The sequence below is a fragment of the Sphaeramia orbicularis genome, chromosome 3 (genome assembly GCF_902148855.1).
Source record: "Sphaeramia orbicularis chromosome 3, fSphaOr1.1, whole genome shotgun sequence".
Classification (NCBI taxonomy): Eukaryota; Metazoa; Chordata; class Actinopteri; order Kurtiformes; family Apogonidae; genus Sphaeramia; species Sphaeramia orbicularis.
The window spans coordinates 50,827,309-50,846,133 of NC_043959.1; the positions used below are offsets into that span (position 1 = coordinate 50,827,309).

At 39.1% G+C, this 18,825-nt stretch overlaps 1 protein-coding gene across 2 annotated transcripts in view; it reads right to left on the reverse strand.

The window, feature by feature from the left end:
* syt7b (synaptotagmin VIIb) overlaps nucleotides 1–18,504 on the reverse strand; it is a 135,262-nt gene extending 116,758 nt beyond the window's left edge. The window contains exon 1 of one of the 2 annotated variants that reach the window (XM_030130949.1): nucleotides 18,069–18,504. In XM_030130949.1, coding sequence (XP_029986809.1) covers nucleotides 18,069–18,117 — 49 coding nt within the window. In that variant the 5' untranslated portion in view covers nucleotides 18,118–18,504. The remainder of the gene's footprint in view (nucleotides 1–18,068) is intronic. The other variant, XM_030130950.1, reaches the window with a different exon arrangement.
* Nucleotides 18,505–18,825: the final 321 nt, after the last annotated feature.

The window sequence follows — 18,825 nt, forward strand, 5'->3', positions numbered from 1 at the left end:
TCTTGGCTGATGCTGATACCGATATTCTGTAGTGTTTCACTATATTGTTTTTGTTATTTATTCCCCCATTAACAAAGAAGTCTACATTATAAAAACAGTTACTATTTTACATTTTTCAGCTCTTCATAACATCTATATATAAAACTAAGTGGCCTCTGTGTGTGTGCATGTGTGTGTCTGGGGATTCACACAAAATCCAGAAAGAGCTGACTGCTGCAGTTTGACATGCTCATGTATTTTTGGTCAAGGAAGAGACTAGCGAAAACGGCAAGTTGATAGGACCAATATTCTGGGAGATATTAGTAATTTTGGAATACAATAGCCTTACAAACACATTGCTATGGCCAGAACACTGGACAAATGCGGTACAGTATGCACAAATACACAACAGCATAAAAACTACCACATCTAGAACCTTTGGATCCCCACAGGTCAACGCGCTAGTTACCTTTAAATGATCACAGATTCACACATGCAGATTTATGAACTTTTGACCATTAAACACCTATTGCTATTTTTGTGGGAAACTCCAATTAAATTTTTGTCTACATTTAACTTTGCCTGAGTGATTTAACACCATTTATTAAAACATTGACCTCTGCATTTAGTATTTTTCAACAAATGGCAGTAGGGCTGTGCAATTAATTGAAATTCAATAACGATTTCGATTATTACACTCAACGATTACAAAAATTATGTAATCGAGAAAAAACAATTATTAATTTTGAGTTGTTTTAATTCACGCGCACGCCAGCTACCATGAGCTGCTCCGCCCCACCCCCCTCTAAGCTACAGCTGCCAGCTAGCCGGCAGGTCCACCCCACAAGGAATGTTGTACCTAGCGGTCTTGAAAAATGGCAGGAGAATCACAGCAGAAGCGCTTGGTAAACAGAAAAGGCAAGTCAAATTCAATTGTATGGAATCACTTTGGGTTTGATGAATAAGACGAAGAGCAAAAACACAGCACGTGCAAAAAGTGTTTCGTAGTTGTGTCCGCACCGACCGGTAACACAACAAACTTTTTTAACCATCTAAAGTTTAACCACCGTGAACTTTATGATTATCTGATGAAAAACCAAAACACAAAAAAAACAACTCTGTCTACAACTTCGTCCGCAATGCAATCTTCAATCTCCGAATCTCTTTACGCTGCAACTCCTTACTCATCAACATCGGAGAGACACCAAAAGAAAACAGAATCCATTGGCCATTACCTGGTTAAAGGTATGTGCTCCATTAACATCACTGACAACTGGGGCTTCAGACAAATGGTGAATACACTGGACAAATGCTACATTTTGCCTTCAAGACATCATTTTACACCAGCTGCTACTACACTGAACATACTTGAATTTATAATTTGCACTTTACATGAGTTTTTTTTTTTTTTTATTGCTCCAGTTCTATGGCAAGTCTATAGCAGTTTAATTCAAGTGCACTATTTGTTTACAAAAGGAAACATACTTGAATTTACAGTATACTTATTTGCATTCAAAGATTTTTTTTTGTTCCGTAGAAAAGTGAACATACTTTGTTTTAGTGTTTAAAAGCTTTATTTATGTTAAACATAAATAAAGAATATACAGGGTGTCCCATAAGTCTCCATACATAGGAGACATAATACATTCCATACATATATGGTTCTAACATATATTTCTTTATATTTCTTCTTTATAGTTCTTCAGCAGACACGCATTGAAATGTGTTCCCGACAAAATGGCAGTCATATAGAGCATATTATATAAGTAAAAATAGTTTATGTCAAGAAACGTTTATTTTTCCTATGTATGGAGACTTATGGGACACCCTGTATTTTACATTGTTTTGCAAGAAAAAAAATAAACAACTTAAAGGTTAGCAAATAATCGTTTTTAATAATCGTGATTTCAATTATTGCTAAAATAATCGTGATTGTTTTTTTCTATAATCGAGCAGCCCTAAATGGCAGGTATTTCCCTGTATTTCATTTACTGACCATACAGATGTTCATAAATGCACAGAGTAAATTCAAAGGAAATCATACCAAAACTGAAAAAAGTGACCTTTTCATCAAAATTTATCATTACATGAACATCAAAAACAAGCATCTACATCCATTGTCATTCGTCTACATGGGCTTTACTTGTAAAATCATTGTTGCAGATCATAATGGTATTTCCATGTTAATTACAGAGTCTTCAAAGTGACATATCTGATGCTGAAAAGCTGAGAAATGGCATTTTATTGGCATTTACCATTGAATTAGTTAATTGTATGGATAGTAACAGTAGTTTTAAAATGATTACACAGTTTAGATTAGTAGATGCTCTCAGTTTCCAGTGGCTGTTTATGTCTTTGAGGGTTAACATAACAGCAGAAAAATAAAGACATCGTATATGCCAATACTGATACTGGCTGATATCAACAAATATTGGCTGATGCTGAAGTCTGGCAGATATTTCAGTGCATCCTTACAGCAAGTGTAAATTGTGGGAGTATAATGACCAGTGCTCTTTTGTGTTTATCGATAGCCTTCATCATACTGTACTCTATCCATGTGCCCATATAAAGGAAAAGCAAACACCAGCTTGTTGTGCCTCTTCATCTTTTGTCTGCTTCTCTGTTTGTTTTTCTATATTGTTCTCCATATCCCCTCCCCTCCCTTTTATCCACATTATCCAGAAAACACTCCACTGTTCCACTCACACAGGCCCATATGCTCGCAGACACAGTTTCCTCATCACGCTATTGCTCACTCTTTCCCTTTTGCTATTTTTTGCCATTTATCTCTGCCTCTGTGTGTCTGGTTTGTGCTCCTGTGATCCATGCACCATGCTATTGTTTTATGATTCTGGGTCCCAGTGCCACAGCAATCTAGGACAACATCACAAGGAGCAGACACTACACATACTGTAGTGTATGTAGATAGTGAACCACATAGACAGACTCAAAGCCAGGAGGAATGAATGAATGGAGATTATAGCGCCGGGGTGTTTCTTCTGATGATGCAGGACAAACTGAGCTTCCAGTGAAGTTACCCGAGTTCATCTCTATCAAATGTGTCGAGGATATTTTATGTGTTTTTCTCAGAGACCTACCTCAGCTGCTTCTCTGTCTCAGGTGAACTTTTTCCGAGGGCATGTTAAATCTGACTCTGACAGTACCCTAAAAATTCAGGATTTGTTTTCGTCTCCCCAGTATATCCACCTTGGGAATAGACCACATGGCTGTTTGACTGTTGCTTTAAATTATTCAGAGCTTTTATTTATAAATAAACACTGCCCTGTACCTCTCTCTCCAATTACTCTTTTACCTCTGGCAACCAAGCAATCAACACAAAAAAATAAATAAATAAATAAAAAAAGAAAGCCAAGCAAACCCCAAAACTCCTCTTTTTTATGTTGTGCTCTCAATATTTCCCCATAAACTTGTCTTTCTGTCATTACAGTACTTCATATTTTTTTTCTAAAACTTCTCTTGCTGTTTTTCTTCTTGATGTTCTGTCAATTATTTTTTTACACTGCTTGCTGCTAGGATTGGTGATAACTGATATATACCCAATATATTGTGGCTCATTCTGTGTGGGATGTAGCAACTGACTAAGGTCGAACACAAACAGTTACAAAGGTTTTAGGCCACTGGTTTGAGAGAAGGTCGAGAACCATGGATGGATTATTAGAACTGGAATCTGGACCCCAAAATAACATATGTCCTCAGTGAAAAAAAAAAAAAATGTTCCTTTCACCCTGTACAGTCCATTGGACATGAAGGCTAGTGCATCACCTGCTGCATCACCAGACTATACAGTGTGGTGATGTCAAAGAAAAGCCAGTAATGACATCTCTATCTGTTTTGCTGTTTTAGGATTTTTTCATTGCAGTACCATTAGTGGCCACTAGTGTAAATATTATCAAATGAGCAGTGGTCTCATTCCCTGTTTATCTTACAGAGACTACTCATGGGCTGTTTTTTAGCATTTGCGTTGCTAGGCTAACGAGTTTACTAAGTCTGATAAATCAATTAATCAATTTTAACTTGTAGGTGTTTGTAGTGATGTCGTTTCCGAGACCAGTCTTGGTCTCGAGACCGGTCTCAAGACCAATTTTTTGTAGTCTCGGTCTTGTTACGAACTCAACTCTTTTGATCTCGGTCTGGTCTTGGTCTTGACTCTCTTTGGTCTTGGTCTTGTCTTCGTCTCGGACCTAGCGGTCTCAATGGGATTTGTACAAAAACCGCATCATCACAGAATAGTATCATGATTTATTATGCGCCCCCCTGAAATGCAACCAGTCAGATGCATCTATTTGAAAAACATGTTACACTGCTTAAATTTTCTTAAAGGATAATGCTGGCTCTCCACAGTCCACTAGCGATGTAGTCCTTGAGACCGGTCTTGGTCTCATTTTTTGTGATCTGGGTCTTACCACGGACTCAATTCATTTGGTCTCGGTCTTGTCTTGGTCTTGATACCTTTTGGTCTCGGCAGTGTCTTGGTCTCGGTCTAGCTGGTCTTGACTACAACACTAGGTGTTTGTGACATGTGTTTTGGTCCAGTCATTCAGTATTATGAAAAAGGAGTTGAGATTGTCACTCTGCAAACACCTTTTGAGGAGAACTAACTATTGTCGATATAAGTTCTAAAGCATTTTGCTGCATGACAAACATGACTTGTGCGTGACAGTACAGAATGTGTTGAGACATGTCATTATTTGCCTATTTTCTTTTATGTCACAGCTTTGTCATTTCAAGGTTATTGGCTATGTTTCCATTTTGCTTTCACATTCACTTTCTGTCACATAAGCAAAACGTACCATTCCCACTAAAACTGTGACCACAAATCCTTCATCCCTAACACCAAACTGAGTATGTGTTAAAAGAGCTATAATACAAATTCTATACAAGACGTACACTTCAGATCAGAGATCATGCCTACAGACCAAATCACAAATACATCCAATACATTATGTAAAACAGAGGAGCGCTCCGTTTTTAAAATAGCAGCTTTTTCTGTTTTGTTTTCCGACTAATCACAGACTACAAAGTCAGTGTGTTTGTGGTTATTTTCATATTCCCATGGTTTGTTTTACATGACAGTCATAGGGGTGGCTGTTAACACATGAGCAGTATGTGACGTTGCTATGGTAACCTGTCTAATGCTTAATGATCTGATTTAGGACAGGGGTTAAACTTAATCCTGCAGAGGTACAGCTGTCAGAAACATCAAATGGGATCTTCCTTTTTTTTTTTTTTTTATTAATTTCATTTTCTTTAAGGCCTAGAGCGCAGGTATTTTTAACAGAATAATGTTAGTTGTGTCTATCAGAGAGGTAAACTGAGCCAAATTTTGTGTTTATTTTTTTCCAGTTAATATTGCCCTGATATATTAACTCTCCTGTTTTTTTTTCAATCCACATTTTCTTACTCTTATAAATCACCTCTTCTTTCTCTCTTCCCCCTCTCCAAAATCCTCAATGGAGCTCTATCATCACTCCCCATCCTCCTTCTCCTCACCATTTCTTGGCTACTTCCCATCTGTATAATTGAAGCATTTTAAATGTATGATGGTTTTAGACACACAGGGGAAAATAAAAACAATCCATTAAAGCAGAGGACAGGAAATTGAAACAGAAAGCCAGAGAAGCGATGCTGGAGTAGGAGAACATCATCTTGACATTGATACAAAAATTGATGGTGGACGGTGTCACACATCATTGTCAGCGCAAACAGGCATTTGCAAACATGCTCATTTAGAATAGGACGGGGCTCGATGTTATGCTAACTAGTAAACACACAAACAAACACGGTCATCTCATTCCCTTGGGTTGACTCCAGACGGATGATATGAAGATGACAGCAATTACAGTCATCAGTACAGGTGTGGGCGTTATTGTGAGAAAAATACTGAAAGCTGGTATTGTGAGGTTAAAAATGATTTAATTTTACCAGCATTTAAATAAAACTTTTAATCATCTAAATTAACTGAATTTCCTTTCTCTTTCAGGTCTTCTCTTGGACAATCCAGACAGTGTTAGCCATGTAAACAGCAGACAGTAGACAGGACTGATAAGTGAAGGGAGGCAAGAATAGATACCTGTAGGCAATAGTAGTAACCCAGGAAATCCATGGGTGTTGCATAAATAAAACATATCAAATGAAAAGAGTAAAGTGCAGTACAAAGGGGACGGAAATGTAAGTAAGTAAGAAAACACGGCAGACAAGTGAGAAAAGTCAAAACTGCAAGAGGAACACTGTGCTGTAACCTGTTCGGAGTCTTCTTAAAATAATCCACTGCCTCTGCAACAGTCTGTCCAGTCCTCAGGAGCGACGCTGAGTCACCTCTGTGGCCTTGGTGCCTCAGGAGAAGAACACCGGTGCACATATTGTGCTGCTGTTCAACAGTCCTGAAACAGGCACAGCAGCTACACAGTGACCAGGCTCCATCCAAGGAACTGCCAATCCACTCACAAGAATAAAACACGGACATTGTACTTTTCTACCAAACACAAATAAGCCATTTCTGAACATGAACATTTATAGATACAGTACATGTTTAAAAATATTCAGTGCATCATCACGTCTGAATGGCATGTTGATTTCCACTTCTCTGCCAGAATGATCTATATGTACATACACTGTTGCCCATAAAGTTGGAATAATTTTCATTCCTCATTTTATTGCTATTTATACACATCAGTTATCACCTTCGACCTGGTGCAATGATGACATACAGAGTCCCAGTTACACTTTATCAACAATAAATCACATTGTCACAAACATTTCATGAGAAGAGGTAAAATATTTTATTCCAACTTTATGGGCAATAGTGTATATATGTATGTTTTTTTGAGACACAAAGTACCATTAACAGGTTTAAAAAAATACTATAAGACTCTTGCATTCAGGCTGTGACAATGCAATTAATTGACTTTGGTTAGATTTAGGCACAAAAATCATTTGGTTAGGGTTACAAAAAGGGTTGGGTAGAGAGCTAAAATTAGGATGGACTAAAAATATAGCATTTATCTTCAGTTGGAAACAAGACACCAACACTGGTCTCCTGTGTGTAAGTCCACAAAGTTCATTGTTCGTTATTTTCATCTCCAGCGGCCTCCCTCTAATCATTGTCTCTATTTAAAGCTGCAGCGCTTGATAGTTTTGTGGTGTTACTGAGCAAAAATTCCATAATTACCTTTCAGCTTATTGTTATTCAAGTAGTTTTAGAGGAAATAAAGATTCTACCAATTCCTATACACCCAGTTTCCAGGCTGTAGAGGTAGCAAATAAGTTTTTTCATGTTTATTCCTGACTTGCATCACTTCCTTCCTGGGTTACAGTTAATAAACTGATGTTACTTTCTTCCTGCCCTTGCTCATACAACTACAAGAGGTGCATAAATTGCAGCCGCCATTCCGTCTGTGTTGTCATGGTAATGCTATGTGACACTTGTAGCAGTATACACATGCTATACATCCATGTAACCAGAATAACATTGGCTAAAACCTCAACCAAATCCAATGTCAGACAACAGAACACAACTCAAACAACACGCACTTAACTAGGCAAATATCTAAAATAAGCGAACAGTCTGAGACCACCGTATGTCATGAATAATTTAGTAAAACAGCAGACCAATACAACAAACTTTGCACCGCTAAGCTAACACCAAGCAGATCCAATAGTACAAGTACTATTTCTCTAAAGCCAAAAACTCATTGAACAAACCAAAGAAAAGCAAAAATAATGGTCACATTATGAAGCGATCATTATGAATTTTGTCTTATCTTTGCTGTTTTCTGATCATAACTTGGTTTTGTATGGCTAAAACTACCATTGGCTGATGCATTGTTTTGTGTGACACTGAAGTGATTCCTACTGGAAACAAATGGCCCAGTGCTTAAGAGGTTAAGTCCCAAGATCCAAATCATGATCTTTTCTTAACCATAACCAAACCTCTTTTATTGTATACTTGACGGTGTACGGGGTTTGTGATGCAAATTCCACTCTAGAGTCAAAACCCTAGATTTTCTTTTACATCAGCCATCCATTACAGTCAGTTGCCTGTTGAAAATAGGACCAATCCTTTAATGTCAAATGATGCAGAAATTATACATATGTATTGCAACATTTTATTCTGACATCTGAGTTGGCACTGCCCTTATTACAGGAGCAGAAAAGACAAGGTCACCATGACTCAGAGTTAACCTGCCAGCTGAACTTTTCAGACATTATAGAGTGGATTTCAAAGGGTAGAGAAAATATATATCAAGCTCCCAAATATTTGCCATATTAGTCCAGAAAACTTGGTCTAAGAAATTACTGACCCTGGAGATGGAGGCAGAGGAAACAGCAAACTTTGGGGAGTTAAAAGATGAAGTATTATGGACCAGAAACCTCAAACTGCATTGCTAATCAAGCGTGATTCTGTAACTACATGTCCCATTCCTCACCCCAGCTCTCACAGAAGCTAGTTCTGATGGATAATGTAAGACAAATTTGACAGCTTTCCCAGAACAGCTGGACTGTTTGAATTCAGAAGTAAAACCCACTGACAGCCCAGCGAGTGGGACGTCATTCTTCCAACCAGGTGCAGAAAAGGTTAATGCTGACATTTCATCCATGAAGAATACTCGTCAGTCATTTATTGTACACTCACACTGAAAATACAGATTTTTAGAGTAGATGCCAGTTAAGTCTGAGGACAGACTGAAAGTTTGCAAGAACAATAAAATGTGCAGATTTTTTGGGAGACAGCCAGCAGTTTGGACTGAGTCTGTCTATCATGTCGAGCTGCAGCAGGTATACACACCAGCGCTCTGCAGTCTCCACATCCCTGCAGTGTGGCGGCCCCCAGGAGTCCAGGTCTCCACATGCTACTTGGACGTCGGCCGACGCCTACTCTACCCCTGGTTGATGCTAACGTTAGGATGTCTGATGTGCATCAGACAAAGTATAAACCTAATTAACTGTGAAATAAACATTTGTGCTACATTTAATAGTCCCTGAGAGCTTCTTTACCATTAGCTTATTTAATTATATTGCTTCTCTACTACCTGTAATGAATAATTTATGAGTCTGACATAAATGTTTTTTCTGGGAATCCAAAACTGGATCAAATCAAACAGTATATGACTCAAGCACCGGCGTTTGTTGGAATTGGACTGCATTATCATGATATTTCACAGTGATGCAGGAGAAAACAGGTGGCCATAGAGAGTCAGTAAGATGATGAGCAACAGAGAACTGAAAGAGGCGGAAACAGACAAAAAGATGAGAGCGGAAATGAAGGGTTGGGGTATGACACTGACAGCTATGCAGCCTTTGTGATCATACACTCCCTCATCAAGACTTTTACAAGTCAAAGCTGTGTTTGTATCTGTGCGTGTTGACAGAATTCTCTGTCAGTCCTGTATTGGCAGGAAGATCCTGTCTGTGCGTAGCTCTGGCTCACCATCTGTTCCTAGCTAGACCGCTGATATCTGTTCTTATAATATCCTGTTCACCTCCCTCAGTCTATGTGGGGTGCACACATCATGTATCTGGACAGTCTGCTATTCTTCATCATCCAACAACCATCACATGATCCACCCATCAATCATCCACTTAAACAAATCATTTTTGTATCCTGCTCACTCATACTCTGGACGCAGCAGTGCGTCCCCTCTCTTGTCACCATTCTCAGCAGGAGAATAAACCGCAAATATCCCTGTGTCTTACTCATTCTGAAATCAGAGTCATACAGCAATACTATGGGGTGAGCTGAGAGCTGCAGAAAATGTCTATTATATCCTATGTATCAACCAAAACAAAGTAATTCCCACTTTTTAGATTAGGAGGGTTTATTTTTAGCTTCGCTCCAGGTTGCTAAAAGCCTGGACAGAGGATTCCTGTAGCCAAGAAGCCTCACTTATAATTCAGCTGTTACAAAGGCATGATGGGTGCTCAGGTGGCACAGAGGCTGGTAGCCATCACCTTAAAAGAAACTGAGATGTTCAGCCACAAATAACTGGTCCAATTTGAGTCTGCCAAGTACTATATGTTGATATTGGACAGTTTTTCAGACCTGTGGCTTGCATTCAGTAGCAACATTCTTGTACATCCACTCCCAAACACTGGTGTTGAATTGAAATACTAATATGTGGTCCAGTGCAATACGGATGTCATACTTCGCTGCTTGATTCTTTGTCATAATACTAGGTCTCCTACTGGCTGCTTGGGGCATCTATGCAGAGGAAGGATGAGGCGACCTGATTATAACCTGAACCTCTGCATGCATTACACTCTTCCGTGTGATGCTCAAGGCTAGCCAGAGATGATAGTGGCTGGAAAGACATGTTGCACATCGCAATGTATACTCTCCACCAACCAGGGGTGAACGCTATAGGGATGACAAACAGTGTGATGGGACCTGGCTACAATAAAAACATGCAGCAATCATCTAACAGTCATGTGTATCTCCCCTCAAGTCAACATGCATTTATAAGCCTTACATTATGTTAATATAATGGCTCCAGGGTAAGATTTTATAGTGAAGTAGATTTTATGCATAGATTAAATTATATTCACATGTAGGGTATTGGAATATGACCAAAATCTCATAAAAATACATATACATATGCAATACACCACAGTTTCTGTATTTTCAGTGCATAAAGGTTCACAAGTAAGCATGAAAATATTACAATATTAAATACTAACCAATTAAATATAAAAAACTTTTTCAACTTGCTAACAAAATATGCTTTTCTAAACTTCCTTTCTATATTTTGTGTGCTCCATACAGTATTATATTCTCTTTCACATTTATAAGGTGCTTTATAAAACGCTACATTTTTTTTTCCTTTGCCACATGGCATTGTGTGTATGTGTGTGTGTGTGTGTGTGTGTGTGTGTGTGTGTGTGTGTGTGTGTGTGTGTATATATATATATATATATATATATATATATATATATTTATATCACAAAACCCCTGGCATCCTTCTGTTGTTTGAATCTTACAGACATTAAAGTATTCTGTGTGCAAGAAACTGTGGTAAAAATGTTCTTAAGTATTGCTTAAACGCATTATTATTGTTGTCAGCATTTTTCCAGACAGAATAGCTTGGAGAGCATCTTTTTTCCCCAAATGTGTATACACAGATCAGGATCAAAAAAAGCCACATCTGTCTTCCTCCTGTCTTTTTCTCTGTCTTCACTTTAACCCTAACTCAGTATCTGGAGACCAGTATTGCTTCAATGAGTTCACTGATTAAAAGGCATAGTGTATGTCTCTTCCTCTCCTTAGCCTCCTCTTCAAAAGTACTCACCTCTGGGAGACTAACATAGATAGTCTCTCAAAATATAGACTGCATCTCTCTCTTCCTCTCTGCCTCTGTCTCCAATTATCTATTTCTGTCTTTCTCCACCAGCTCTCCATATCTGCCAGTAACATTTCCAACCCACACTGCTGGTACAGAGGTAGGCTACTTTCTTGACGCAGATTCCTAAATCTTATTCACCATCTCTAGCTCTCTGTTTTACCTGCGCGCTGCTGCTTATCAATAATTGCGATACACAAAGTATAAGCCAGACAAGATGGCAAACAGGGTCAAGTGAGAGGAGAGACAGAAGCAAGACAAAGGAAGAGAGCAATTACGATGCTGTGTTTAGTATGGACTTGGTGCTGGAGGAGGGTTATGTAAGAGCACAGGCGTGACAATAGAAAATCCAATATACACACTTACACTAAGTCTTACAGTGTACCTCTCAGCCAAAAAACAGGTTTGGAAAAATCACTGCAGTTGCAATTAGAAGCAAAAGCAAAACAGTAACCACAGCTCTGAATGGTTATTGTGATTTTATTTACAACTAATGGGCTGATGAATCTGTGACAGTGTGAAGCCTTCACCAGACCAAAAGCCTTGTTTTTATTTTTTGCATCATTTATCAATTTTGTACCATAAATGAAGCATATGTGCCACTTTACCAATTTACTTGCCCAGCTCTGCTCACCAAACACAGTCTGGTATTTATCTGTCACACATCGTCACTCTTTTTTTGTCTGCCGTTTGTATTCAGGTATCATGATGTGATCCTCTATCATAGTCTTCTTTGGTTGTAAATATGCGCACAGCTAAGCAGAACAGAGCAATATTTCCCCTTTCATAGCCTCACTGTCTTGTCCCTTGAGTTTGCAAATCTAAGTGTTTCACTTCCCAACACCGTGGTTACAAAAGAGGGAAGAAAAACACCTTTGTTTCTGATTCTATTAATTACTGCTTTGTCTCTCTTTTCTCTCCAGCAGTTTGTCTCAACCCACTAATAAGATTCCAGCCCATTAGTTTTGAACCATTATTAATTAAACTTTTGCCTCTGAATCTAAATGCTACTAACATTAAGCAATTATCTCTGACTGTTCTTGTGCTGGATTAATAATGATCCTCTTTTGCACCTTGCACTGAGTTCTACTTGACACCTGACATTTACACCTGGCCTGTTTTGGAGAGATTACAACAATGCTGCAAAAACACCGACAAACCACTACAAAATGTACTAGTGTTTTCCTCCACAATATGGTCCAATTAATTCCAAATTCCAACTGACTTTGCTCCTCTACAGAGACAAAAAAAATATATAATGCAATGAAATTAGTTACATTATGTCACTGTGGAGACTAGGCATGCCTGGTTGTTATACAGTCAGAATGCAGAACTTATAGCACATTATAGCATCAGGTTTAAACCCATTCACATCAATGCAAATGAAGCAGACGACAGTTACACTTTGTTTGAAAGGCCAATGCGTAACGACACCTCCACTTACAGTACCAGCACATTTCTTCTTGACTTAAGTCAGCTTGGCTTTATTCTTGGCACCAGGATATTTCCTTTTCACAGCAAGGATAGTAGACCCAAAGATGAACAAAATTAAGAAGCAAGAGGTGAGTCTATGTGTGTAACCACATCACAACCTCGGGGTCTTTGAAGGGAGACCAGAGGTTTCTTCTGTTTGAATGGAGTCCTATGGGAGAATAAGCTCAGTTCACTGAATAAACAGGTGTTGGTTCCAGAACAATCACACAGCTTCTGTGATGATCTATAACATCCTACCAATAGCCTAGCAAATTATGTTTAGATCTAACGTTAACAGGATGAGTATTTTGTGAGAAAATAGAACGGTTAGAAATTTACAGTAGCTTTACAGTCTGCCATGTAGCTGAACAATGGACCAAGTGCATGTATTTTATGTTTTCTTCTTCTTTACATTGTTAAAACTGAAGGTAAAAATAACACAACTTGCCACTAATATCGCTAATATCTACCATACGCCTACAAAAATCCAACAAAGGCAAACTGACCACAGGAGAGTCATTGCATTTACATCCAGAGTGAAACCAGTCAGAATCTTTGATCAGTACCCCTAGGTATCTTTGGTAAGACCTCAGCTTCGGTGGTTGTCATAGTAAAGTGATGTAAACCAAATGTGACACGTCTTCAACCGGACTGCAGCCATGAGTAATGCAATAATGACTAACAAAGAAACTTCATCTGCAACTTAGAAGTGTCAAAAGAAAACATAGGTGTAAGATTTTTTTCCAGGTGAGACTACAGTTGTTTGAACAAATGTATTTCCTACTTGACAATGTGTTCCTCTTTCATGCATTCTCCATTATCTTAACTTTTTCCCCACACCACAGCATGATGATCCACATATGTATTTACACAGTGATGCCTCTGGACACCCAGCCTGTGAGTGGCATGGTTTTACAATATGTTAAGTATTGCTTCACTGGAACCTTAGTCAAAGGACACTAAAAACACTATCTGATAGTGGATTCCTGCGTTCTCATAATGGAAATGCAAAAAAGACCACACCAAGACAAGGTGAGCTGAGCTAATCCCATGAGTGGAAAAGTGGCATTAGCTTTAGAGGGATCTATTAGGAGAAATGGAATATTAATGATTTGGTTTACATTGAAAAAAAAAAAAAAGAAATTGTGTTTTGTTTAGCTTAAAATAAGTTTTTATATGCATATAGGGAGTGGATTATATGTATATGCTTATATGAACACCTTAAGGAGTAGGTCTAAACGACCAACCATGTTGTTTCTATTGTCTACTGTCTACTTACAGGCTTTATTTACAGCCTAGAAATAAATACAATTCAACATAGAGCTGGGCGGTATGGAAAAAAATCATATCACGATAATTTTTTTTATATCAGATGATATCGACATATATCATGATATAAATCAAATCACTATTTTTTTCAAGCTTAAATTTTCTGTTACTCATAAGTTAGTTGTGAAGACATCAGAAGGTTATTTTTGACTTAAATATGATTTACTTTCTGTCAGAGGTCAAACATTACAGATGTGCAGAAGAACATTATACAACTGTTTCAGATAAATAAAACAGGTACATATATTTAAAAATAAACTAAAAGTCTGATCAGCCGGCAAAAGCTTTCAAGTTTTAAAAGAGAACACAAACAAAACAGACCATCTTCAGGAAACAATATGGTATATACATGGGGCTGTGTTCCATAACTGGCGTAAAACTGGAAGTGAAACTTAACACGCTTTGAACATCTGACTCCCTTCTATGCCATACCCTGCTTTTCAGTAACCCCGTCGCCTGCGTTCTGGGTCACATTTTCTCCTGAGGGCTCACTTATTACCTCCCTCTGCAGCCCAAACATTAGTGTGTGTGCTGCGGCTGCTCTTACATCTGTGCTGTGTGCGTCAACCTAACTTGACGTGGCTCTAGCGTGATTGGTTCGGTTTGGCCCTACTTAATTATGATTGGCTGTTGTTACGTCTGTCAAAACATGAACGAATTAATTCTACTGAAATTGTATCAAGCATGTCTCATATTTCTATGGAAAAGTTAGCTATTTCACGACATATCTCGTTATCGTTTTATCACCCAGTCCTAAATTCAACAGTGTATTTGAACTGTATTTGGGTAAAGTTCATTGTGTGGCAGCTTCTAAGTGATGTTAGTGTCCCAGCAGTAGACCAGTTAATCAGTTTGACTTTCACTGATTCAGATCTATTCACTGGTGTACAAATTACTTTGACATTGATGTTCGGTTTTCCAATTTCTGATAAACTAGGAGAAAAAGAATTGAAGACCCTGGTGCTAAAAGTACTGAAGTCACATATAAACATGTTGTATTTGTTTAGCTAGGTCCACCCTATAAATATGTTTAACTTTTAGCACCAGGGTCTTCAGTTTCTCGCAGAACACTTTCAGCACCAAACAAACCATCGTCATTATCCCAGCCTTTAAATCAGTCGACATCTAGCAGAGATCATTTAAAACTGACAAAACTACCCCCTAAACACAGATGCACAAAACTCTGCTTCTAAAACCTGTACACACTTTCACCTGTAGGTCGTTTTTCAGTCTTGAATTAATGTAACCTGTGCCGGCCTTCATGTAACAGGTGTTTGGACTCTGAGAGGAGGCTAAAGGGAACTCACACAGGAGAAGGACACCTGAGATCATCCTTCAGGAAAAGACCACAGCCTTTTGAACCCAGGACCAAGTTACTGCGAGGGAAGAAAACCAGTCACCTGCTCCAACAAACCGATGCTACAAAATGAGCAAGTACTAAGGAAAGCATGGAGAACAGAATGAACATATTGATTATTTGCTACTTTTAATGTATCACCAGATAAGTAGAGGTTGTAAGGGAGTTGTAACCACAGCTAATGTTTACCTTCTTAGCAAACGGATGGGAAAACGTTATATTTTTCAGCTGAAATGTGCTCATACGGGGCCGATCAAGGCATTTTCTCAGACAGGGTTTGACTGACACCTTCCTGTTGAGCTTCCCTATCGCTCACACAGCTCATACGACTGTTGAATATTGCTGAATATTGCTTTCGTATTTTCAACCATTCCAGAATCAAGAGATTAGTCACTTTTATTTTTCACCATAAATCACAGCGACGGAGCCCTTGGCAACAGTAAACCACTCAATAATTTAACGCTAGTGAGATTTCTTCTTGAAATAGATAGTCTTCATCAGAACATGTGTTGAATGTATTTGTGCATTGTCTAGATTGTCTGGGATAATGTGACATGTCAACTAAAGCTGGAGGGTGGATTATAATTTTTTTGATAATGAATCTAAGCTATTGATCTGATTCATTTTGACACAGTAGACTGCCTATAAGCAGGAAAACACCATCTGTTTCAAGCGAGGGTGTAAGTGCAGAGTACCCTTTAGCCTTACAGTACATTACAGAGGATAAGCCTATTTAACATGACAGGTAAATTAAGGCAAACTGTTGCAATGGATCAGCTGTTCTTCAGAGTTTCAATGCTTTTCTTCATCATTTCTTATCACCATAGAGAAAATTACCTAATGAAATAGCTCTTTATACTCTAATACTTTAGGTAGTGAAATGTCTTTTGAGTCATTAGTGGATGTGATTTCACTTATAATCATAAAGCCATTGTTATCACTATCATAATAGCAGCCATTGTTGCGTATCCGTTATGATGATTTATATGGATGGATACGATTCTTTTAGTCGTGCATATTGTAAGTCTTGACAACAGCACTTCAAAACATTACAGCTTCAGTATGGCTGTGTTCCAAAGCTTAATTTCACCTTTTAGGCAATGTCTCCCAACTTGAACATCTTCCTCTCACTCTCAGATGCAGACACTCTCACTTTATCTGTCTCTCACCTACACAGACACACACACACACATGTCTCACCCACATGCAGACACACACATGCCAGTCATGTAATCATGAAATCACTTCTAGTTGCAGATGGTGACTCATCTTTTGTCCCTGGTGTAACCGTATCTGGCAATGAGGTCGCAAGACATTTTGGATGAGGAGTGATGTTCATTGTGCAGGGTAACACTCGCCACATGGGAAGCTCTTTACCAAACCGCATGCTTCACAGCTGGTAAAAAACAAAGACGTGAGCTGTGCATAAGCCTCGACAGCTGGATAAAAAAGTAAAATGTTGCATTCCCTTGATAGCAGTTTCACAATATAAGCAGTATGTTGCTCTGATTTGAGAAAATAGAGTTTTCTAACAGTTGCAGTTGCAGCTTGTACTAACTAAACCACACTGCTGCTCTGGACAGAACTACACGGCTCATACTTGACTCATTTCACCTTTGATTTTTGCAGCTGGAGAGTTTTCAAACAACAAATATCATGCAAATAGTGCTGGATCCGGTCCACATCCACAGCTGAAACAGTGCAGATGTTGTGGACATACTGCATGTCAGTCAAATTATTTTCAACTTACTCCATGTGGGTGTGGTGTGGTAGACACAAGTCAACTCTGCTGGTGTTTATACAACAAAGCCAAAGAAGACACAGGCTGCGTCACGCCGACAGACACTGAAAAAGGCAAATCTCCTTCAGCATCAGGTGGTAGTCAGTGACCTCGACCTCAGTTCATAGATTGGAAGTAAAGATGCCCAGTAAAGGGTTGGCACAGGCATCAAACGCTATTTACTCCTTCATTACTTAGAGTGATGGAATGGTTCGTGTCATTACACACCGTCTGCTCTCTAATTCTCCCCTCCGACCACAACGGAGGACACACAACCGTGGCGACTCAGTTACAGACAAATCCAAACACACGCACCTCCCTGCTACACAAACACGACAGGCTGCACATCACATGAATATGGCCGAAAATACATGACCTTGTGCATTTGGACTCAGGTCACCTCTTGCAAAAAAAAAAGAAAAGAAAAGAAAAGAAAAGAAAAAAGAGAAACGACCGTGACTACGAAAACCCACAGAGGATGAAGATGGAGCACAACAAGTGCTCAAGTGTCCGTCTCTCAGACAGACAGTCACTATTGCCACCTTGGGTGTATGCAACATCCCTTCTCGCTGCCACTGCTTTTTTTTTTTTTTTTTTTAAGTGAAAGGCAGACTGGCAAAAGCAGAAGCAGCAGTTACCATCAGCTGGTTGGAATGACCCCCAGCATCATTACTTGACATCAACATGACACACTCAAGGGCATCTGGCAACCAACGCGAGAGCTTTGAACTGAACACTGAGCCCGAGATCCAGGATTAAAATGATCCACAGATGGACACACAGATGTTTTACTCACCTTTACTGGCATCTTCTTCTCTGTTCAGATGCATGACTCTTCTTACCATGTACTCATTTAGCCTGTCTTGTTCTTTTAGCACAGCTATGCTCTTTTCCTAAGAGTTTTTACAGGGGGAAACTCTTGTTCCAATGTGAGCTGTGTGCTCCTGGTATTGATGCTCTTGCTCGGCTGGTTCGCTTGCTTGGACGCGCCTGCACTTGTGCGTCTTCCTCCTCTTGCGCGGCTGGAGCAGGTGGTCTAGGTGATGTTGGGAGTCTGCATGTATTTGGACTCTGTCAGTTTCTCCCTCTTGTCTCTCTGTGTCTATTTCCCAGCCCAGAGCCGCTCAAAGGGATGGTCGCAGCCAAGGTTTTAGGGAGGAGACGGCAGGCAGACGGGCGGGGTGACGTGAAGTAAGTCGGTAGGAGGTCGTCTACTCGTAGATGAAGCGAGGCATCCGTGCGCCCTCGCTGTTGACCATTTCATCAGGATCCTGTCGTCGATACTACACTTGTACTTAAAAAACTGCAAAATGACAAAAGCCCCCTGCATATAGAGTAACAGAAATAATGTGGCATTTCAGTCTGAATAATTCATCTTAATATACAGATCATCACCGATCACATTAATGAACAATATAGACTTATATCATCATTAATTGCGGCTTTTACGCTTGTAAAAACCCAATTGTGACATATTTATTACCGACTGTCGATTCCAATCAGTGCAAAGTCTTCTCAATAAGAGGAAACAAGCGCAGGAAAAAAAAACCATA